This window comes from Saccoglossus kowalevskii, chromosome 4, assembly GCF_978046115.1.
Source record: "Saccoglossus kowalevskii chromosome 4, keSacKowa6.1, whole genome shotgun sequence".
In the NCBI taxonomy this organism is placed as follows: Eukaryota; Metazoa; Hemichordata; class Enteropneusta; family Harrimaniidae; genus Saccoglossus; species Saccoglossus kowalevskii.
The window spans coordinates 30,036,482-30,061,856 of record NC_140644.1 but is presented as its reverse complement, the minus strand read 5'-3'; the positions used below and the strand labels follow the sequence as shown (position 1 = coordinate 30,061,856).

Genomic DNA, 25,375 nt, shown 5'->3' with positions numbered 1-25,375 from the left:
GTATTACAATCCAATCAAATATGGTTGACTGTCAGCCATTTTTTTGTCTTTTCACACAATTCTGCTTATATCCAGATTCTCGCTGCTTGGTCAGGTTTGAACTTAGTGCACAGACAATTGTATTCTAGTACATCAATGAAAGATAATCCTACCCATGGTGGTCGACTATCAGCCATTCTAGTACATCAATGAAAGATAATCCTACCCATGGTGGTTGACTATCAGCCATTCTGTTTAATAAAAAGTTTTCATCTATTTTTGCTGAATTCTGCTTGTATCTCAAATTCTTACTGCCCAGGCAATTTGGTACACAGGCGAATGTGTTTTAGCACATCAATGAAATTTTTTTTAATTAATTAAAATGCACTTTTTTTGGACATGCTTAGGCTGATTTGTTTTAAACTTGGTACTTGTATGATGGTTTTATATGTTGGGTGCCTAATGTATGTCCCACGAACATTTTGTTTCATGGTTGTGCACATCTGAATCCTTCTTCAGACATGCTTTGGTTGTTGAATGCACTTGATCAAAAAGGAGCAAATAAATGCCGACATTTCTCATATTATAGGAAAGAACAGAAGGGGCTGTGGCATTCTCAACGACTTGTTTTGAAACATATTTTACAATGTGTGATCAGAATGTCAAATTTACCTCAAAGTCTGGCAAGAGACATTTTTTTTTATTTGAGAGGCTAAAAATGCTGTGAATCATTGGGAATATAATCACTTTACAAGCCATTATCACCAGCAGCTACTAATGTGCACATTTCTTTTTTTTCCATTAAATTACTACTCAATTTGTACTTGTGCAATTTGAAGAAAAGAAAAAAGTGATGCATACATCACAGACTGGTGTACTTGTGTCTTTTACTGACCAATATCTGTTAGTACAAACCAAATAGGATTGTGGGTAATCACAGACACTGTCATGATATGTTTATATGATTGGCAGTTTATAACAGAGCTTCAATTTATATGTTTCTCCAGTACACAAATTTGAATACTGGTGAGGTGGGATGTAAACTGGAAATCAGGTCTTTACATTGCCTTGTATCACCAGCATTTGTACAATCTATCTGACACAAGAAGAAGTACATTTAAATTTTTTATTTGAACAAGAACAGTGAAACAAACTTGATAACATGTGATCAAACATGAAAATTTTGAATTTTAGTTGGGTGTGTTTTGCTAAGAAACTGAAATGAAATATAAATAATACATATATATTTAACATACAGTGATCCACGAGACTATGATGCTACAAAATTCAGGCAGTATTTTATTCCATAATGTCATAAATAATACAGATATTAATGACAGAACTGTTTATCTGCATAGGGAGGTTTCTGTGGAATCTGTTACAACTCTGCATCCTGTCATTTAAGGTCATCATCGCCATAAACATTTGGTCTGGTAGAAGCACACAAGATTTAAGTAAATGTAAGACTGGTTTGCCTCTTGAGTTTGACAAACTGAATAGGATTACATATGAACATAAACTATCCTCGTTTAAATGTATCAGAAGTGTTTGTTAGTGCATAAACTCATCAAGATGGGATTCTAATAGATCAAATTACTGCAGGATTGGTCAGAGTTGTGTGAAGGGCCATGATACAACTATGAGGAATGATCTTCCATTACTAAAGAATAGAAAGTCTCTTCTCCATCACAATATGGGGATCTCCAGCTATTTCTGAATCACCAGGAGCTGAAAGAGAATATTATAATATACTGTGAGTAAAATGAAAATTGTACATCATTAATTCTCTCCTTATCTGAGGCTAATTTTGTACATGAATACTATTTATCTACACAGATTCAGCATGTTACAGGTGGCTTTGCATGACAGAATGCAGTGAGTCACTTAGTAGAAACACTGAGAACAATAGGAGTGCATGGGGCACAAACTGACAGGAGACTTAACCTCAATATTATACACATGCAAGGCTGGACTAAGTGGACAGTTTGCTTTTTATTGGTGGTTGCTATTAACTGCCTTGCTATGCTTAGGCTCAATGTTCAATTAGAGAAAAACAATCTAGATATCTAAGAAGCAACACCAAAAAGCTACACTATTCTAGATTAAGGGTAGTGTAGTTCCCATGCATTTTCTCCCTGCATGTTCAAAATTTGTGTAAACAAACAATGTCTGATTGTGTACATTGTTATGGGTTCCATATCGCACATGTTGTGGTACTGTAAAAGCATTAATTGTTTTCAATTTTGCTATTTTCGCTGACAAGTAAAATCCCCTAAATTAATCTAAAATAACACTAGAAATCTCTGTTTCCAAGCCAAATTTGTGAACCCAGTGAAGCATTAAAATAGCGAAATTAAATGCCAGTGAAAATAAATGGTTTTACAGCACTTTCTCTTAAAAGTTAATAAAAAAAAAACCATACCATTTAATATATCTTCAAAATCAATTGTTTCATCTCTACCAATCAAAGTATTGTAAGCTATGTTAGAACTTGGTAGGAATGGTAACCTCTGAATCTGATGGAGACAAGAATCATACACAATTAGATACATTGTATGGCAGTATGTGCAGATCCCAATTCATGTAATAGATGTGTTTCAAGTTCTCAGGTGGTTAAATTACTGAGTGTGCGATAAGAGGATTGATTTTATATAAGCCAGTTGTTCGTGGCAAATAACACCGAATAAACGGCAAGGTAAAGACTATGTCTAATTATAGTAAATACGTACTGCGTGCGTGACTCGAACCGGCGCTCGCGTACGGCACCAAATCGCCTAGCTTCATGCCACTACACGTCTTCCCCTCGGCTACCGGGCATCCCCAAAAAAGGATGCTTAATAACCGAGCTTATTACGTGCAGAGAGCATGAAACCCGTCCACGCGATACGCGCCACACAGTTTGTTGCATTTTTATACATTTCTTTTACTGTTACCCCTCAGAGGTGATTTGTAATCTACGAATGGAAACTATTTATGGAAAATATTTTGTAAACTTTGAAAAGCAATTTGGATGCCCACAATACAAAATAAACATCTTTGGCACAAAAATGATCAGCATCTTAATGTATGGAATTGCATTTTTTTTGCTTGTGAGATTACTTTGTTCTGTACCGTAATTGTCCGGGTAAGCGGCTATGCCCGGGCAAAGGCCAACCCCTCAACTTTGATACAATAAAGAAATTGAGATCATGTCATGAAGTTTCGTAATTTTTACTGTGTCAATTCGTAAATAATTATTGTTTGTGTATGCCAGTTGAATCGGTATTTGTCAAAATCGGAAATAATTTTACGCATTTTGACATTTTAGTTCATTTTGAGTTCATGCGTATTGGCTATGTTTGCGGCGGGCAACTGTTGATTTTTATTATTCCTGGTTTATTTGTCACATTAAAGCAATAAATTATTTTTGTTATACTTCTAATGTTACATATTGTTCTTTTATTTCCATTGTATGTTTTCATTTGCCATTCCCTGCCGCAGTTCGATCTGTCAATTTTCGCAAAATTTTGTTTTTTGCAGGGGATGTCCGGGCATATGGCCACCCCTATTTTTTGGCAATTTTCCATTTTCAGGACCCTGGGCGCTTACCTGGACAACTACAGTAGTTTATTTGTTCTATTAGAAACACATTTTTAATAGTACATGCAAATGAATAATTGCATTTATTGTATACAGAATCATTCAAATTATTTGTATCACAGATACATCTCTGGCATTCTTGGCATTTTGGTGTAGAGCAGTGAAAATGACCTAGAATAAGATTTGCACACTCCGACTCACACTCTGCAGTCATAATTTTCAAATTATTTAGATCAGGTTCTTAAAATGCTGCAAATCTGCAAATCTATTATTGTTGTACTTATACCTGGCAGGTAACATATTGTTATTCTTTCAAAGTGTACTTCTGATATTTAAATGATTAGTACCAATAGTGTTACCAATCAAAAAGGTTTTAGAGTAATTAACAACCATGTGTGATTGTGTTTGTCATAATTATCATCTATTTATGGTGTCAGTAATGGAACAATATTTGAGCTAAAATCATCATAGTGGCTAATACCACATTGTTTACCTCAATCAATTTTCAATCCTTTTCAGCCACATAATATATGGAAAGAAAATAACATGAAATATCATGATAATTTTTTATATTTCCAAAACCAAATTAAAGTTTTCCTGATATATATGATCATTTTGTTTTAAAATGATATTTCATACATTAGATGGCCTTAGCATGTTGCTTACAAATAAGTGACTTACATGAGCCATTGCATTTTTAGCTTGCCTTGTTAGCATTACTTTGGACTTGATTCCCGCGTTTTCGAAACTTAGCATCATATCACTTGATACCAATGGCTGCTTCAAAAACAATTAGTGTTACTAAGAAGTACTAATAATCTATACACCTGTTTCTGTAATGTCAAGATGCTAATAACCGCCTTACCTGTTTTGTAGCATTTCTTTCCATTTGTAATCGAAGTGGTGCATGCAGACCTTGAGTATTTCTCAGCATAGAGTATTCCCGCTGTGTCTCATTTGAACCAAACTGTAATGAGGAACATACATACCTGGCATTATACAAAAAGAAATATCCACATCTAATGCCATTTTAAGTTCTTATTTGGATAAAACTGACAGGGAAGAGATATTAGATTATTGGTGACGCATGGTGACAAATATGGAGTCCAAAACAAAAGTTAAGAATATATACTGCATACATATTTTGTGAAAAACTGATTATTGGAAAAAAAAACCAAAACCATCTTTTGCAGTTACATTACATTTTCTAAATGATGGTATCATGAGACATGTCCAATAGATTTGTTGAGGCATTACAGCAAGCCAGGAAATATAGTGATGTAAAATGAATGAATCTATCATATCATATCATTAATAAATATATCACTATATTGATCAAGTCAATGACAAAGCCTTCACATAAACGGTCAGGAATAAAATGACATATTTTGACTTGAAATGATATCTTTGATATACTGATTGTGAAAATATGTAATGTACATTTGTATTGCACATTACCTATATGTGAAATTTGAATGGAATTGGTCAATGCATTGCTGAGAACATGTTAAAACATCATTTCCACCTGTCCAGGTACTGTTTGCACACAAGTATAGTATGAACACCCCAACATTTACCTCGTGTGTGTTTATATAGTACCACAAGAGTCATTTTGGGTTCAGTACTGGCTTATACCCCCTTGCTTATAGTAGGGCACACTATTAAATTCAATAAATGAAGCACACATTACGCCCAAGCACATTACTTTTCCAATGTGTGTATATGGGGCAGGTGATGAGTTACGGTGAATCTCTTCAAAGGTTGTCATGTTTGTCGTGGTGCTGAAACACATCCAATAATAATCTGATGAATACTCTTATTATATTCAGAACATTCTATCAGTTACACCATAATGGTGAGCACTGCTTTCATAGCAACAGTTAACAACTAGACAGTGAGAAGTATTATTCAACCAGACTCAACTCTTACAGAGCAATATTCAATAAATAAATGTTCAATTTAATAATTAACTTTTGAGCAGCTGCCATCTCTTGGTATCAAGAGTTCCTTTGTGTTTCAATGAATACTGCCATCTATTGGTAACTAAAGTCACAAATTTATTTATGGTGGTACGAGGGCGCTATTTGCTGAACTTGATAATTAGATAAGGTTGAAAAACTATGTTGGCAGAAACAATAAACAGTTGTGAATAGCTCCTTTTCAACCTGCATGTACATTGACCAGAAACAAATCATTTATTATTTTTGACTAACAGTGTCTGTTGTGGTGTATAATCATGTGTGATTTATACTGTCATACTATACAATTATCAAGGGGAAACCCTGACAAATGTACACAGCAGACTGTGGAGATTTGTCATCACTTCTGAGGAGTGACAGCCTGGAAGTCAGTGGAGGGGGGGGGGGGGGTGACATAGGTTTGTGCTAGAAAACTGAAAACTAAATCTAAAAATTAGAATATCAAATTAGGACAGATGCAAAGTTTAGAATAGAATTTATGTTAATTTTGGACTACAATGTAATTAACATTTTTATGTTGAGATGTCAACAACAAAAAACTAAACCAGGATTTCAACATTTAATAGAACATTTTATCTATGCCTAAATGTCTGTTTATATGTTCACATGTATAAGACCAAATTGCATCTGATGGCAAAACAGGTGTTTACATGATCAGATTTATCTGATCAGATGAAATTGAACATGTCAAATTTTTACATGGTCAGATGTATCAAAACAAATTAATCTGATCAGATAAACAGGATCGTGTAAACTGGCCCTAAAAGCCACAAGCTTAAATCGTGACAAAGAACAATCAAGAACACATTAGACTCAAGTGGCAGTGTCTTAAATTAACAAACATAGCCCCAACTTTACTTGACAGGGATTAAACACATCTGAACTCAGCACGCTTAATAATGTAAACAAAAACAAATAAAAAGGATAGAAATAGAGTTTACTTACATGGGATTCAGAAAACTCCAAAGGATGCGAAGGAGTCAGGTCACTTCTCACTTGACCTAATCTAAAAAACAAAGGAGTTTACAGTGTCAATCAAAGTCAATGCTGTAACCTCTGTAGACCAGTCCAATTGCGTTGGGTGTGAATGGTACCTCAAAGTGGTTGGTTCATATACATGCATGGTGAATACAACCTACATACTGTTAAGGCAGAATGCTATACAGAAGTAAAAATATTGTCATTTTTTCATTTTTATATTTTTTGATTTTTCATGTCACGAGGATGAAAAAAATGGAATAAAAGTATGATGTACCAAATGGAGTGAAAAAAAAGCATGCTTTGTCTGTTTTAGGACCATTTTTACCATTGTTTCCTATGGAATGGATATACATGTATCTCAAAATTATGTTCTGTGACATATTGTGAAAAAGATAGTGTCCTATTTAAAAATAAAATATAAAATTATTGTTAGTGGGTTTTTATAAGGAAATGTGATTTCATTGTGTAAACTGCTGCTAAAATGGAATTTTTTTTTCAAAAACAGATTGACAGTGAACCCAAAAAAGTATTGTTGATTAATAATGCTAGAATGATTGATAATCAGAGACAGATTTTGACATCAAATATTGTTACTGCTAAAATATGCACACATGGGTTGCATTCTACTATAATAGTAAAATATTTAGATCAATGTTTTGGGGTACCTTGAGATTTGTATAAAACGGTAAACTAGTTCCATATGCTATTTTTTGTATTTGAATCTCTGTCATAAATCATTTTCTTCACTCAACACCAGGGCACTCTGCTCCAAAAATCATGTTTTTTTAGAGGATGGGTGCAGCACCCACCTGGACAATTAGGAGTGAGTATTGCATTTTGGAGAAAATAAAATTTCGCCATCATTTATTTACACAATTACACTTTTACAAATATGAATCTGAAACAAAATATGTACATTACAATATTATTTACATATCATCAGAATTTAACATGTAAAGATTATTAGGGTCTGTGGAGGAAAATGGTCTAAATCAAGAGCTTCATCATTATCTTCATTGAATATTTTAGATTGTATGAACACTAATGCAAAGAAATTTCTGCCACAAAGTTTTATTGCACTATTTGACCAGCAACAACACCCTCTGACATGACAGATCAATTCTCTTATTACATCATTAGAATGCTGTATTGTACTGATGCAATTTTCCAGGAATTCACAAATATTGATGATGGAATTTTTCACAAGTAAATTACCAATCATCTGTTGGAACTGCTTTTGACGAAAATACAATATTTTTTTTTTTTTTAAATTCTGGTGATACACAATTTTTAAAAGGCAAGCCATTTTTGCAAAGTGGAGCATTCAACAGCATGACAGAAACGAACGGCACACCGCAGGAATTAAGAACACCTACAAGTATGAGGGAGGGGTGAACTTGTTCCAGAATTAAGTCACCCAACAAAGCTTTCGACAGATACATGACTTTTTTCTTCATTTAATCATTACAATGCAAAACACAAAATGTATACACTAGTCACATACACACTATTGTGAATGAGCATCTGACAGAAAAGCCATTAGTCTAATGATGTGCACTACTAGCTCAACAACCTGTTGGCCCCAGTAACAAACATTACCATAGTATTGTACAAATAATATATTAGTAGATGATGTATCATGCAGTGTGATATACATACACTTATAGTGGAACAATTTGGTTTGAAAAGTAATACAACTCAAAGGCAATTAAATGGTACTTCTAGTGAGAGATCTAACTGGCAAACTGGACTTTTGATTTAACTGCTGGGATAAATGTTAACACATTGCAAAAGATAAGTTTTATACCATATGTTATGGGGCATCACTTATTCCATATGTTAAGAGACTTTGACAAGCACAGTATTCCAATACCTAGTAAATCAAGGGTTGAAATTAGAAATCAAAATTGCCTGCCCAATTGACGATGAACCTTTCTTGAACAAGATAAATTACGTTTTTTTTAAATTAAAAATTTCATTCTTGGTTTATCATGTTTATTTCATGTTGGTAGGTTTTTATAAAATCTGGAAGCCATTTTTGTTATTATTAGCAACTTAGCACTCCAATTGACCAGTTAGTAAAAACTATTAATTTATATATTAAAAATCTGGTTTGACCCGTTGACCAGTTAAATATTCTTGTACGTACTCAGAGAACATTATATACTAAGCAAGTATCATTGTAAAGGCTGTTACTTTAATACATTTCCATGAATTAAATTATCAAAACATGCTTACTCTACCATCCTAGTAAAATTCAACACTGACGAACAACAAAATTTGTCGTTTTAACTCTCATGGAAATATTAATGCTTGTTAACATTGTGCAGCTTCTGAAGATGGGAAATCATGTCATACTTGTGCAATATTTTTGAAAATGTTCAATTTTTCACAAAATGTGATAGCAAGTCTTGACACCATACACATTGATTTTTGACGGCTCTTTGTGAAAGTGTCAAATGAAGAAGTCTTTTAATCAATGATGTTGCGATTCATTTAAGGTAGAAGCCTTGTACTCCAGAGCAATATAAGGATATTAACATAAAAAAAGTTTGGGTCACCAGCCTAATTTTTGAGAAAATGATGGTTGTATTTAAGTTGATAGTGGCCATTTTGGCAGTATTATAATGTATTTTCCTATGGCAGAGATATTATGTGACATGTCAAATTGTAGGCTGGTGACAAATGCTGAAAAAAATCATATTATGAGGTTATTACATCAAAGTATGTATAACGACAGTACAGCGAAATTATCGACAAACGCGTAGCGGAGGTCGATGCGATGGCGTACTGTCTGAGTACTGTTTTCCTTCCATCCATACATCATGCGAATGCCGAAATTTAAAAAAGTTTGAAACAGAATCAGCGAATGCTATTTGAATAGCGCTGCGATTTTACATATTACTATTGTTTCAGTCATTCTTTGAACGATTATGTTTAACTAAATATTGCTACACTACAGCAAGTTATTATCAACATTGTCGGTAAATATACAGCAACTGCTTCCAATGTTGTTGAAGTTGTTTTGCTACAATAAAGTTTGTTTTGATACATTTGCGACGCACCCAGACTTCTAGTCGCCCTCATTGGACCCACAACGCATTTCAACTCGGACCTGATCGGACTGACAGTCATGCCGGAATACTTATAGAGTTTGTTTATTATCGGGATACAAGAATTATACCAATATATATATATCACAAGCTGAGTTTCATAGTGATGACTTTGATTACAACAGTTTTATCGACCGCCTAACTAGCGAGATACCATTTTTACGGCAAATGAACGCACTTCGCATTCAAATTATGGACGAAGAAAATCAGAAATTGGATTTAGCGACAAACCATTGATTCAAACAGTTGGTCATCGACAATCTTCGTTCAACTACACCAGGAGGCATAATTAAGGCAAAACTATTCATTCTGAATGGGTCATCACCTATGATGAAACAGAATGAAAATCAACCGTGTGAACCGACTGGCGGCTTATCTACTGAAGCCGGTAAAAAATCAAAGCGAATAAAACTAGACTTTCACTTGGACACACGGTTGCTAGATCCGCTATGGACTCAGACACTTTTTGCATATATTATACGCAGTAGATTTTGTCACACCAACCCTTTTCACTATGCCAGCAAAAGATATTCCTTCCAAATACAGCACAACTATCTTTTCGCGAATCGCAGGTGGAGTCGGGAATCCCTGTTTACTGCGCTGTGAATGTGACAGTCAGCGAGTGCATGATTGGACAGTGGAGCGGCGACTTGAAGTCTGGGTGTGTCGCGAATGTATCAAAACAAACTTGATTGTAGCAAAACAACTTCAACAACATTGGAATCAATTGCTGTACATTTACCGACAATGTTGATAATAACTTGCTGTAGTGTAGCAATATTTAGTTAAACATAATCCTTCAAAGAATGACTGAAACGATAGTTAACCAATGAAAATTGTCGCGCAATTTATGACCAATTATCTTCCAAAATTATGAGTAGGTTTCAACCTTAATTCACAACATAGTCGCCGCAATATTGATTTTTGACCCCACTGTATGCAAATTCCGAACAGTTTGAATTATGCGAATAACATATTTGCAGCACCCTTGCACAACAGAATCGAACATTTAAAGAAAAAAATTTGTGATCCTTGTATATGCACATGCAACAATTTCTGCTCGTAAATTCTAATACCGATACTATGATTTTCATGATGTCAAGAGTCAAAATCATTAAAGAGAATTAGTGCTCGCTGCAGTAACTGATGTAATTTAAGATGTACATGTTTGGCAGACGATAAGCTAGGATGGTAGGAAAATATGAGCCATTCATACAAATCCTGGATCACATTGCCGGATTTTAAGCATGAAAAATCATGTGAGATGACTACCTAGCACTAACATTTGTTTTTTTTACAACCATTGCACTTAGACCTTAAAATATTACAATGGCTAAAGGTGTTATTGGCCTTAGCTACCATAAAATGTTCTGTTAATTTTGAGGTCTGGAGGAGAACACTGGTCGTAATGCCCTTGAAAAAAAAGCCCCCACTGAGACACCTTTATTAGTTCAATATAAGGGGCATGTGACATTGCATGGAACAAAGTTGCTCATGGCGCTTAAAGTGACATACGGGCAAAGGTCTGCAGGGATAGATAACAACCCCACAACATTTATTATATTTCAATATTAGTTGCTACAGGACATGGGGTGGAACAAATAGAAACAGTGTGCAGTTCAAATCTCTGTAGCAGGACCACTCAATAATAACAATGATCTAAATATTGCTAACCACACTATCACCAACTTTGAAATCTAGCACTTGAAACATGAGCATCTCACGACTAATCTGATTGTATCAACAGGTCTTTAGCTTTTAGTTTTATTTGCAGTAAGCATCATATGGTGATCTCGTAAAATGTTCAACTACTTACTCTTTCTTTGAGATATCACATCTGTTTTTACTTGCACACACACACAAACATACCCAACTAGTAGTTCAGCAAAGGTTTGTTCTCATCAGCATTTTATGCTCACACATACATAAAAACCCAGTGTTGACAAAATACATCAGTCTGGCCTAGTTTCCCTTGAAGAAATGACGTTTCAGACTCAGTATCAAATTGTGTGAACAGGGAAGCTAGGCTATTAGTCTGCCTTGTTTATTCTCTTCTTTAAATGTTCCTTATCATGTTAGGTTTACAGCACCATTATTTACTCATTGATTCCTACCAACTGTTGGCTATTATCTCATCTGTTGATCACAGAATGAGCTTGAATACTGACTTGTTGAAGCAAATCACAGGCTTCAAGATGCTGAATGATCGAGCTTACTTATAAAAGGATACTACAGAGAGAGTTAGTTTGCTTCAGCTGATGAATATCTAAACAATAAATATATTCGAGTAAAGTACCGTACAACAATGTAAAACAAAAGACGAAAAATATGTAAACAATTTAACATTACTTTAGAGATAAAGGATAATCACTATGAAAAATTAAAATATTGTAGGACGGAGGAATAAATGACATGAGCCTATTTGTCTGATTTCTTTTACTTGAAAAATAATATTTTTCCTTTTTTTCTGTAGATTTACTCAAACATTATAAGCATAAACAAAATACGATTCTGTCCTTTTGCTCCAAGCAAAATAACAGAATCGTATTTTGTTTATGCTTTGTTTTTTTCCCCAACACTATGTGAAAGTCTTTCTATAGACATTCTACAACCTCCAGAAAGCTGAGAGACAAGGTTAAATACACAAATCACTGATACAGCCAATAACATATAAGCAATCCATCTGTAGCATGTCTGAACATGTTTTGCAGCCGCGTCTCCATGTAAAATAGAGGACGCTTCCCTCCCAGACAGACAAGCGAATCAGATTGGATCATGTTTACTGCAAAGATCGAGCCAAGCCATCTCACATTTCAAGCCAAATCTGGATTGAATATACAAATAACCATCATGAATCTGTTTGACATTCCCTGACCTTCTTGACCCGACTCTTGTATTTTCACGAGTCTCTTGTCAATTTTGTCCACATATCCTGGAAACTTATACCCAATGGATGCATGCTTCCTTGCGATAAAAAGAACACCAGCCCTACACGCTACCCCCTGCATCCTGTAGTGATGCTATTTTAAGATTAGACCTGCAGTTGTAATCACTGTAGTAAAAAACACAGCAGGACATCAGTCCCTGCACTAACATTTTACATAACAGGTAGAAACATCTGGAGAAGATAGAGCAGTTTACAAGAGGATGCAAAAGTTAAACTGCTCCAAGACAAACATTGTAATGCCAATTCCTTTTATGAAATATAACAGGATGAAGGACAAGAAATAAATTATCAAGGTTATCAAGAATTCATTGGTGAAATGACAGAGTATTCGAAACTGCAGAATGCATAAAATCTGTTGGCATTGTATTATATTACCACTTTCGTTCTGTGAGATCATGTTTACGAAACTGTAGGGAGATTCATGTGAAACAAGATAATTCCTTGGCTGTGAAATAAATCCAATGGGACCATCGTGTAGTTTGGGAAAAGGAAAAGTAGATAGACACAAAGTCTTGCATTTCTGTAAAGAGTACAATGTACATCATGCTCTCAAGCAAAGTACCCGGCATAAATAAAGAACTTGCAAATTCTATTTATTCAACACAAACATTTAAATACTAGTTACGTTCTTTTGTTTTCTTTATAATATTTTTACATATATCTTGTTATTATTTTAAAACTTATCCTATGTAAATCTTTTTACACAGAGGCAATAAAGTTATTACATGTATTATTTATTTAAATTGTTGAATTGTATACAATGTATGTATACCCAAAACAATCATATTTAACAACATGTCATTTTATTATAACCATTTTTAAAGCACCCACTTGAGGAAAGAACTTCAAACACTGCTTCTACCACAATTTGTGTGGCTAATTCCATATAAAGCTTTCCAGCATAGGCAAAATATAGTAAAGATCATTTTGCATTTTATTCATGATCACAAACAAAACAACATGAAAAGTAGAAGCTACTACTTTCAATGTTTTCTTGCATTAAATTGTATGTGTTGTTTTTCAACAAAATGATCTTATCAAAACTGAACAAGCTCGCAATGAATCTGAGACAACTGTAAACAAGTCTTTTTAGCTAGCATGTTATTTTACCTAATTTAACTGATCCATAATTTTGATAATTCAAGACATCACTGATTTAAAATAAGTATTTTCACACATTAAAAATAGTTGACACTAGCTAAATTAAGACTCTGTAATTCATGGACCGAGTTAAATTTGCATGTAGCTATTTCAGAGTGTTACAGTATCCCACAATGCATTACGATGTTGAGGTTGTGATGAACAGCTATATTTTTGTTTTTATTCTTTTACTTTACTAGCATTTAATTTTTGTTTTACTAGTATTACACACAGAATAAACATTTTCATTCAACACAAACAAATCTGCAAAGCAACGTTTGTCAACCATAAAAGAAGAGGGCATTTTAGTATGATAATCTTAATCAAGAACGACACATCCATGTTTCACAAAATTTCTTTTTCTCTACGTTTAGAACATGCCTTGTACACTACACAAAATGGAATTCAAGCAGAATTCTTATCTAAAATCTAGTGATAAAGCATTGAAGTGTTCAAAACGGTTATCAATCATTGATTCCTAAAAAATAGCCTTCCCGGTATGCTCATGCAAGTGATGATGAGTTCAAGAAATTCACTATGCACAAATACATGGAAACCAAAATTGAAATCTGTGAAAACATTATGGGTGAGATGTGTGTTTGGCCATCACCCTTTAATAAAAATATTCAATTCCAGTGACCAAAATAAAGGATCTTTTGAACAGTTTGGGTCATCAACCATGTCATTCAGGCTGCGTAAATTGAGCATAGTGGGAAAAATATAACAATACACAGTAATAACAATTGAACAAAAGAACAATACAATCTTCTTGTTTTTAGACTAACTTTTTCCAACATCTAATACTTTGATCTATCAATAACAGTGAAATGTTTTCACAACTTTTAATTAAATTCTAAACCGCACAGTTCATAAGTAAATGAAAACTGATGCATTGTACAGACATGACGCAAGATGAAGCAAACAAGTCTAGAATGTCTCTACATGGTGGTGTGGGACACGCGCTGATCAGCTGGACATCTGGGTCTGAGTTACCCCAAATGGTGCTTCATGAACTGAAAAGATCACGTTAAGCACCAATATGTTGGCCTGCAGCAACAAACAGGATGATGAATGCAACTGAGGACCATTTACATATAGCATATAAAAACCACCTGTGAGAAAGTGAAAAAGTAGAGCTACTTTCGCCTCCTTGTTTTTGGCATTTTGCCAACATTAAACATGTGTTCTGGTTTACAGCCATTTGAGGCAATTTTCCTGTTAAGTGCTGTTATTTACCCCATTATAATTGTTAAATAATGTTAATTAAAGTTCACACAGGCTAGAGAGGTGATTGTTTAGATACCCAACCTAAATACTTTGATGTCCTTCAAAAATAGTCAAATATTTACTTTACAATTCAGATCAGATCATTTTGAAACATTTGCTACGTTCGATTCTTCGATCTGTTATTTGACCAAAACGTGGAAAACGATATGCATATCAAGCCAAAATAGATATGTAATTCATTCTATACGGTTGTAATAAAGAATTATCTTATCATATATGATGATAATAATAATTGCTATATTGAAATTATATCCATTTGCTGTTATGGTATTTAGTCATCACGCTCATGAACGGTTAAGAAATACACATACACGCTTTTGCACATGCCGACTCGGTCCCGAGTTTCGGCACTTGCCAAGATCTCTAACAGGAACACCACTTTCTTTAGAAATTGTGAAAATGCCCCCAGAATACAGAAATTTAGGCCCTACCATTATCCACAATGGTTCAGTACTCTGGGACAAGTGAAACTTTAATTCAGGCATTGAAAATTCAATTTCTATTTATTCAATTAAGGCAACAAGACAAGTAAGGGGAGAGTAGGAAATCAAACGGGCGGTTCACCGCGGCTCTCCGCGGTACACCGGGGAGACCCGCGGACTGCTTATAATTAGGGGTCTCTACCGTGGTGGCCACCGGAACCAGTTGCAACCTCTGTCGTAGGAAAGGTGTGAAATACGTACTTAACAGTTTCCTTTGTGATTCCACGAGTCTTTGATTCAAATAGCTGTTTTTAAATCAAGCAGGTTACGAGCATCGCTGGCATTTAAATACTAATCATATGGTAATATTATCGGCCCACGTATTTTATTAATATAAAAATCCATAAGTCCAATGCTGTATACAAATTGTTGTTGCGTGAAACAATGTTGTATTTTATGCATGTATTTATCATCAATTCCAAGAAGTAAAAGTCGTAACTTTCGAAGGTACAAGTATTATGACTCGTGCATACATTTCACTTACGTTTGTTACACTTGAATAAAGTCTACCACATGAAAAGAATGTTATTTGCGAATTTTTAAATAGCCGAGCCTTCCTGATTCGATCCTCTTCTTGATTTGACAACGGTGGGTATCATTAATGTTTATTCTTTGCCTGTATCACATTCCAGACAAAAAGTTCAAGATCGATAAACAAGAAATGGACGAACTAAAATGTCTCCTGTGTTTCACGTGCGACATGATTATTAAAAAAAAGCAGTTAAGCGGTCATGTACGTTCTATAAATCCAACCTCGCACACATAATCTTGTATTGACGTTTTTTGGGGTTTTTTTTGGTCAAAAACGATGTTGCCTTTCAGTTAACTCTTCGCGAGAGTTTACCGATTTGTTGAACAATGTTAAGTAACTATATTGTTTTGCGTCAAACTGGGTGGCCCGAATTTAAATGTCAGTGCGTAAACTCATTGAGGTCATTGCCCATTGCCGCACGTAATTCAAACACGTGGTTATAAGAGTTCAGTCGAAATGTACGCGAATAATGCGATCGAAGTGTGCAGCGAGTTTATTATTGAAAAATTTAACATTACGCATGATACTGTATGTTATTGTATGGTTAATATTACATATTCACTTTATTTCGAATAAAATAATTCACCGATGAGTCACAAGTATTTAAAATATTTTCTCGACTTTCGTTAGACACCTGACTCCGGGACCTGACTATCTTTTTCAATGATTTAAATGCGCCCATGTTTATATTTGCGTAATAATTACGAATGCAACGCATTATCAAGTCGGTAATATTGAAATATTCACAGACCCAATAGCCCGGGTTAGTTTCCCAACAATAATAAAAATAACTTAGTTTGCGTAATTATTATAAAAGCAATACATTGCAAAGTTGAAATACTTAGAGCCCATGCAATACTGTAAACATATTTGCGTTATTAGAAAAGCAGCACACTAAGTAAACGATGTTGAAATATTCAAAGCCAATACAGAGTTGGATACAAGTTGTGTTATTACAGTACCGCCGGATATAATAACAAATTTACGAGATCGAAGCGCGGACCAAAAAAGAAAAGGGTTGCTAAGGTAACGCTCCAGTTCAGTGCGTGACTTGGGGTCAAACTTCGGTCAACACACACTTGATGTCAGCATCGCCGCGTAGCAAGTTTCGCAACGTACTTGAAGTTCAATTACGCCCCAAAATGATGTCGATGATCACTCAATTGTCGCAGCGCATGTTGTACCAAGTCCATGATACACCCCGTTTCGACTTTGGCTTGCTTCTGAGTGCATGTTCTTGTTCACGTAAATGCGAACTCTCACCAATGTATTAAAACACTTTGAATTTATACTTATGCGTGATTATATTTGATCTACGCGAAACATTAATCTTTCTAAACATTTTCTGAGACCATGCATGATATATATTCACAAAATAATGCGATCATATTTTATATTATGTTGATCTCTACTTCTTTCTGGATCGTTTTGTGATTTTATTCCAAGGCTCAGGCAAATAAAATAATGTCAACTATTATAGACTAGTTTCCTAGCTTTTGGCTCAGCCAAATTGGTTTAATTTTTCATTAGAACTTTGTGATCCTTTTAATTTCCCAGTTCCTTGTGTTCATTAATGGTCTTGACAATAAGTGTGAATTGCTGTGCGAGCCCACCGCGGAAGACCGCGGTCCACATGGAATCTATGCATAAATTTGCATAAAATGCGGTCTACCGGTGAGCACCCACCACCACCGCAGTAATGACCGCGGTGCACCGCCCGTTTGATTTCCTACTCTCCCCTAAATCACCTTTGCTACTTACAGAGATTGTGATGCTGTGAGAAATGTTTACATCACTGTTAATCAGCAGGGTACAGTGATTTGAAAATGAAACTTCACGAATAATCTGTACTATCATAGGTGGCAATGTTGACATGCTTTCTTAAAATGTAGTTCAAGGCTGATAAAATTATGGGTTGTATTAATTTCAATAACCATTTCAACTAAAACAATCTACATGTGTTAGTTTTGTTTTTTTATTCCTGTGGCTAGGAGCAACTTACAAAACCATCTATATTCGTACCATAGTGATAAGAAACACAGAATTTCAGTGATAGGTTCCATTTGAAGGTTACAGTGGTACAGCTGAAACCATGTTGTGCACATCATCTTTTGTTATTTCAATGTTTAAGTTGCATTCCCACTTTGCAAATAAGTGTAAAATCACTCCCAGAATAACGTAAAATCATAAAACATGTTAAGATGAGTTCATTTAAAAATATGAAAATATAAAAGTAGATATCCTGGCCATACTTTCCCACTTACTTCATTTTAAGTGAAATGGAGGGTCTTGTCTCTTATACAAAGTATATATATATATACAGAATAATTATTTGATTTTACATTTCTTGTATTGTTTTATTTTTGTTCTATTTTAATGATTGATCTAATTTTCTAATTGTTTACTTTAACTTGCAAGTGTCTAGTATTTACCAATCTAACTCAATTTTAGGTGCCACTTGCTTGTTCATCACAATCCAAAATCCAAACATTTGATGGTGTACATATTGATCAACAGATGGTACCTCACTGGTTTGCAAAGTTTGCACATGTGTTTTTCCAGTAAACTGATCTTTTCTCTGAATCTTCTGATTTATTCTGATGCAATCTCAGACTCCATTTCCTGGGATTTCAGTTTCAGTCTCAGTTAAATGTCAATATCAAAATAAATTTCATGACATTCCTCTATAATCTGTGACAAATGGCCAATAAGAAAGCACTGAATGTTTGTTTAAACTTGCACACAAATTTGTCAGGACTCAAATCATTGTGTGACAAAATTTGAAAAATATTTTGGTGTCAGACAACATTTCCAAACATTGAAATCACTGCTGTTTCTTCTGATGTTTTTTTGTATTTGGTACAATGTACAAGTGTGTGCAAATCAGGTCTTGGAGGTTTACTTTCAATACTAAATCACATGTTTGAAAGGCTATACTAAATGGTAGTAAAATTAAACAAATATGTGTAAATTTATTGTGTCAAATCAAAATACTGTATTTACCCTTTTACATGTAGTAGTGTATGCTCTCAGAATTTGAATCAGTAGAGTGTATACATTTTTTGACCAAAATTAACAAATTCAGACCCAAAGACACCTCTTTAGTAGGATTTGATTGGGAAATTGCATCTATCAACATATGTCATGTATTGTGTATTACCTAGTATTTTCAACAGGCAAAAACACTATTTTTTTACCAAAAATTACATGTGTAGGGCTCGGGAAAACACTCTTAATACACTTGGATTGTGAAAAAGAGTCTTATCAATGCATGTTACATAATGTATTGTTTATTATCTATTTGTGCAGTTGGAATGAAATTGATGAAGTTATAAGTCTTGGAGTGGTTCAGGGCACATCAGTAGGGGTGCTAAAAATGGCTACTAAGAGTTTTTACATTTTAAATACCGATATTATAGTTACATATGCTTATTAAATTTTGAGATACAAAATCCAATGGTGAAACCAATGGTGAATAACCATTTCTGTGAACGTTTGTGAGCCCACTTTTTGTGAAAATATTTTTTAAGTTGTGAGCAGCAGCATAAAATAACACTGCAAAACTAGTGAAGGAAATCAGATTTGTTTTACCGACAGACAAATATCTTAAAACTGACCCCTTTTACTGAGTTGAAAGTTAACACACAACTGTTGTGACAGTATATATATATGAAAGCAGCAAAATGAACTGATATGATGCAGAAACAAAATATTACATTACATGAACATAAGGTTAAACAATATTTTGTAGAAGGGTTAGATTTAATACAAGATAATATAATAACTTACCCTTTGACCATGGTATCTTGTACACCATAATTACCCTGTGGTGGTGAGATACTGGTGTCTCCTTTCTTCTGAGGAACGATTGATGGATAACCAAGACTCTGTCATGATTAGATAAGATTTGAAGGATTAATAATCATGCTGAAATAAACCCCATTCAAAGCTGTCACACTTTACAAACACCCTTGCTATAGCTATGACGTAAAAGCTATAGCTGCTTATGGAATACTGTGAGCCACATATAATTTTGAGAAATTTGGGTCAAACCAAAAGAAGTTCCTTGGGACATGCCTACCCACCAATTCTGCTTCTTTTCAGCAATAGATAAAAAGATGAAAACTATTGAGTATGACAAACTTTTATAGCAACTAATTTCTCTTTGTGTCATCAAAACTGAATTTTTTAATAACAAAATCTGTTTCTATTTTGTGTATTCGGGGTCAACATAGTTTATTACCAGTATATGTTTATTTCAGGCCACCAACCTTCAAGCAGGTCATCAACTTTTTGACGTTAGTCGAAAACACTGAATAAGGTTAATGACCTTAATTTAGTTGAAAATGCCAACAATCCTGTCACAAGTAATACCACTTATTCACAATGCATGATTCCAAGAAAAGTTTCCTGTCATAGCTTAGGCTTGGGGAAAAAAAATTGTATTTTAACACAGTTTACACGCAGTAGCCATGTTTTACCCACAACGATTTTGTTCATTTACTATTGAAAATCTAACTTATTAACTAATTGCAAATTCTAGTTTTTGTGAATTTTTATAATTTCACAATTCTTGTTGATTGATCAACAGCAGACATTAGTTTCTTCTACCTTTATTATTGCTGTTAGTGAGATATATTACTATTCATGTTTTTTATTTCGATTATTATTATTATTTTTTTTTTAATAATTACTTTAGTCTTAATGTTTTGTATTATTCTAGTTTTGTTTAGTGTAAATGTAACCATTTAAATTCCTCCTGGGGAATTTTATGTGTTTAATAAAGTATAAGTATAAGTTATAGCCACTGAAGGTATGTTTGTTTTATTACATGTGGTAGTAGTGATTCTGTAATATTACGGCAGTGTACATTAAGTGTATACATACCATAAAATGGTGAAATTTTGTAGCAGTGAAAATTTGGGGTCTTGTGCCATGGGGTTTTAGTGTCTTCACAAAGTCCATAAAGTCAAGAAATTGTGAAAATTTCTAGCATTGAAAAATATATGATTTACAGTACTCAGCATTGTTGTCCGCAGTAGACATGTAAAATTGTGAAAATTTCTAGCATTGAAAAATATATGATTTACAGTACTCAGCATTGTTGTCCGCAGTAGACATGTAAAATTGCGAAAATTTCTAGCATTGAAAAATATATGATTTACAGTACTCAGCATTGTTGTCCGCAATAGACATGTAAAATTGTGAAAATTTCTAGCATTGAAAAATATATGATTTACAGTACTTAGCATTGTTGTCCGCAGTAGACATGTAAAATTGTGAAAATTTCTAGCATTGAAAAATATATGATTTACAGTACTCAGCATTGTTGTCCGCAGTAGACATGTAAAATTGTGAAAATTTCTAGCATTGAAAATTATATGATTTACAGTACTCAGCATTGTTGTACATGGTAGACATGTATTACTGAAAATGATAAGGTAAACTTGCATATGAAATTGTTCAACTTTATTTTCACAACACTTTTTTCATGAGAGTTTTGGACAAAATTAATAAAAATCCTCACTAGTTTGGCACAGAAAGAGTTTTACCTTTGTTAATAGACACATACAAAACAATACAGCACAGCATTACCAGAATATGCACTGCTAATTGCTCATGTGGAGAATATAATTAACTGAACACTTGACAACACAATGTATCCATTGATGAGCAATGACCTGCATCTATTATGTCAATAGGGTCACCACAATTGTACAGTGAAGCCTAAACTAAGCAATAAAAGGAGATTGGTTTATTTAAGGTCTTTTATAGGAGGTAGTAAAGTGATGATGACCTGAAAAATGTTTGATTTAGACCAGTTTCCACAAGTTCTTTAGAACACAAACACTTGCCTGCCTGCCCATAGACCTGAGTTTTACTTAGAAACTAATGAATTAAAAGGAAGTGTTCTTAAGAGCTCAGTGATTTTTGAATTAGTATCATTTTTCAATAAGACATTGTATGCAGTCAGTCACGGCAATCTAAATCTCCCTGACTTACTTTCACCCACGAGTAATGAACTTCATTCATTCCTTATTTCTAACCTAGTCTACTATATTTGCACCACATGCTCTTATATTTTAATGAACCAGCATACCAGTAGAGGTAGCAGTAAATGCACTCTGGTCTAGCTCTGAAGCGGTAACTTTTTAGCCTGAAAATTTCTTTTTGTATTTATTCAAAACTAAAAACTGGTTACCATAATAAAACAAAAAAATATTATTGAGTACAAGTACACGCACACACAGAAAGAACTTTAGCAATCTGAATAAGTCCCAAAACATTCACAATAAAATATTCCGCATGCCTTCATGAATCAAATCTACAGTTTTCAAATAACATAACTCCACTTTAAACAAAACACAAAATGACAATAACTAATTTTTCCAGACAAATCACTGAGAATTCACATAAAGAATTTTATACTCTAGACGCTGATGGTACATGTACTGAATGCAAATGAGTAGTGAGTCAAGGGTTAAAGGGTCAAAAACCATATGTGTTAATAACATATAATTACATCAGAAGGTACACTTTGGCAGAATGCCATAACAGCCATTGCAAATCAAAGCTTCCAAGTTACCCATTTACAACCAATCAGCAAAACTTGCTGTTTATGCTGTGAGAGTGGGTATCATGTAGCACAATTAGGTTATGCATAGCAAACTATAGAAGACATTTAAATTGGCAATAAACTATATAACTTGAAAATATCAAAGAAAGCTTACACAAAACTGTGTATGTCAAGAGGATTGAAGTCAGTTTGAAGTTTTCAGAAATATCATTAGCCTATTTACTTTATATTGTGTATGCATCATTCAGAAACAAGATCAATCATTGGTTTGACAAAGTTGAATCACGTTTTCCAAATAGTTGAATAAATCTAGTTAATTACATAAGTGAGTTGATTACACAACAAGTTAACCAGTAATTATTGTCAAGAAAAAAGAAACTGGTGCCTGTGATACAACTGCAACAAGCGGGATTGAAATATTCCTCAATCAATTCATCGAGCATACATTTGCACACACAAAAATCACCATAACCAACCATGTAGATAAAGAACTAGTCTATACTGAAAAAAACAACTAAGTAAATAAGGTAGTTAATAAACATAACTTTATGAATAATCCCCACATACTGAATATCATATTTCATAATTGGTTCGCCAGAGATCCTTCAATGTTGGCGATCCACTTTGCTCCGCTAGGATTGCCCTTAAAATCACTTTTGTACGTGTAATTTTCACATATTAATTTAGACTGCCGGCAGTCCTTGTGCCTCATGTAATTGTGGATCCTAGACATTCAAACACCAAAGGCATTTGAATGGAAAGGCAAAGTATTTCACGCGAGGGACTTTAGTCCCGGGAGACTGTCCCCGTCTGCAGGTTTCTAGTTGATGCCGACGTCATAACATAAATTATATTAACACAACGCAAATTTATTCTGACCTCCTGAATGCATTGGTTGTTCACATCATGAACACAATGAATACAGTCACTTTTAAGTCTTCTGTGATTTTTTTGGCTGGGCTGATTTGGTTAAACTCAGCACCCCAAGTCGCATCTTCACTCTAATTAGGTGGTAAAATCTAAAAAATTGCTTTGATTTTTTGATTACCTTCGTGCCAAATGCATTTCATCCTATAATTCTAGGATTAAAAAGCTCAAACATGGCTTATTCTACTTAGCTTGAGTGTGGGCATAATGTTACTATTTGTTTTTTTTATGTGATTTTTCATCATCAATAAATTTGACCTCAAAGTTGGGGTAACTTTTCACCAGTAACAGCTTTTTAACTCTTCTGTGATTTGTTTGGCGAGGCTGATTTTCTTCATATTGGCAGGCAAATCAAACCGTCACTAAATGGAAACAAAATTCTTGCCTATTGCTGCCATAGCAACAGCCAAATAACTCATTTTTGAATACTTTTGCCCCAAATGTATTACACCTCCTGTAATAGCAGTGTTCAAATGATCATGATTTTTATTTTGGCTAAGTTGCACACCGACATAGATCACTGGCGCTGACATTTTTACACTGTATCAACATAATCCCAACACAACTTTGAATGAACTGTAAATGCTGCATTCAATCAACGAATCTAGAAAATACAATAGCAAAACGGTCGGAAATAATAATTATAACAGCAGAATACATGCTAGTAATAAAGTGAAGTGACTTCTGAAGACTGAATGCTCTTTGAGAACTTAAATTGTATACGGTTTCATACACAACCTATATCATTTTATGATATAATCCACCAGTTTCACAACATCCTTAAGATACAAGACAAATCATTTTGAAACTCAATGCAATACCCCACAGCAAAACCAATCTGCAGCTAAACTTAACTTCGTTTTCAGAAAAGCTGAGCACGAAATGATAATTACAGGTCAAACACAAGTTACTAGCATTTTCTAAAAAAAAAGTTTAAGAGTCGGGCCACGAAAAAAAAATCAGTTTAAATAGTTTGACGTATGATTCTGGCTGCCCGGCTCAGCACAAACCAACGTAAAGTACAGTAGTCAGTACTCAAAATGTGCAAGTAACGGTGAGCCAGAATAGTGAGCCATAATTCAGTCTGTATTTGAGTTCTGGTGGGTTTTCGCATACATGTGTTGCCGTGAGCTTATTAGAATGATGTCGGTAACCACATTACCTCCACAAAACATGAAAACTATCTTAATTCACATGAAAATAAGAAAAACGTGAAGTAATACCAACCATTTTGTTTAGCTGGAATGCGCATGCGCTATTGTCGGCGTCCTAGGAGTCCCATGATGCACTACGCAACTTCAAAGTTGGACGAATTTTTTTTACTGTTTACAACTTTATATGTTTATTGAAACACGTAAAATTCTCGGAAGAAATTAAATTGGTTATAAATAACAAGGATTTTGAAAATTCAGGACAACAAAACTGAGAAAAACAAACTACATGCAAAAGACACTGGCTAATCAAAAATTATATAGCAAGAATAACAGTATTTTATTGTTCACAGTACATACAAGTGTTATTATTTATACAACCATGATTCACTACTAGTATTTGGCATATTTATTAAAATTTGATATTTAGATAGAAATCATAGCATATGACATGTCATAATTTTATTTTTCGAGACCATTATTACGGAAGTTGAATTGGTCGGTGTATCGTTGCGAACTGGGTTTATTATCTGTGAAAACTGCTACATCACGAATCCATCGAGGATGGCCATGATCCGTCGTGAAAAAGATGTTTGGATTCTATTAAAGTCGTGACCAGTCGATATTGTTTACAGTCTGTAATGTCATACACGTGGGGTTCAACTTCAGAACCAGTTCAGCATATGAGAAACATGCTCATA

General features: G+C 34.2%; 1 protein-coding gene across 1 annotated transcript; it reads right to left on the bottom strand.

Moving 5' to 3' along the window:
- Positions 1–1,091: 1,091 nt before the first annotated feature.
- Positions 1,092–24,809, bottom strand: LOC102809287 (proteasome maturation protein-like). The gene is made up of 6 exons (XM_006824495.3): positions 24,751–24,809; positions 19,809–19,906; positions 6,483–6,543; positions 4,424–4,525; positions 2,402–2,495; positions 1,092–1,707 (listed from the first exon to the last, which is right to left on the bottom strand). Exons 1-6 carry the CDS (start codon positions 24,751–24,753, stop codon positions 1,640–1,642), a joined length of 426 nt encoding a protein of 141 aa, XP_006824558.1. The 5' UTR covers positions 24,754–24,809; the 3' UTR covers positions 1,092–1,639.
- Positions 24,810–25,375: the final 566 nt, after the last annotated feature.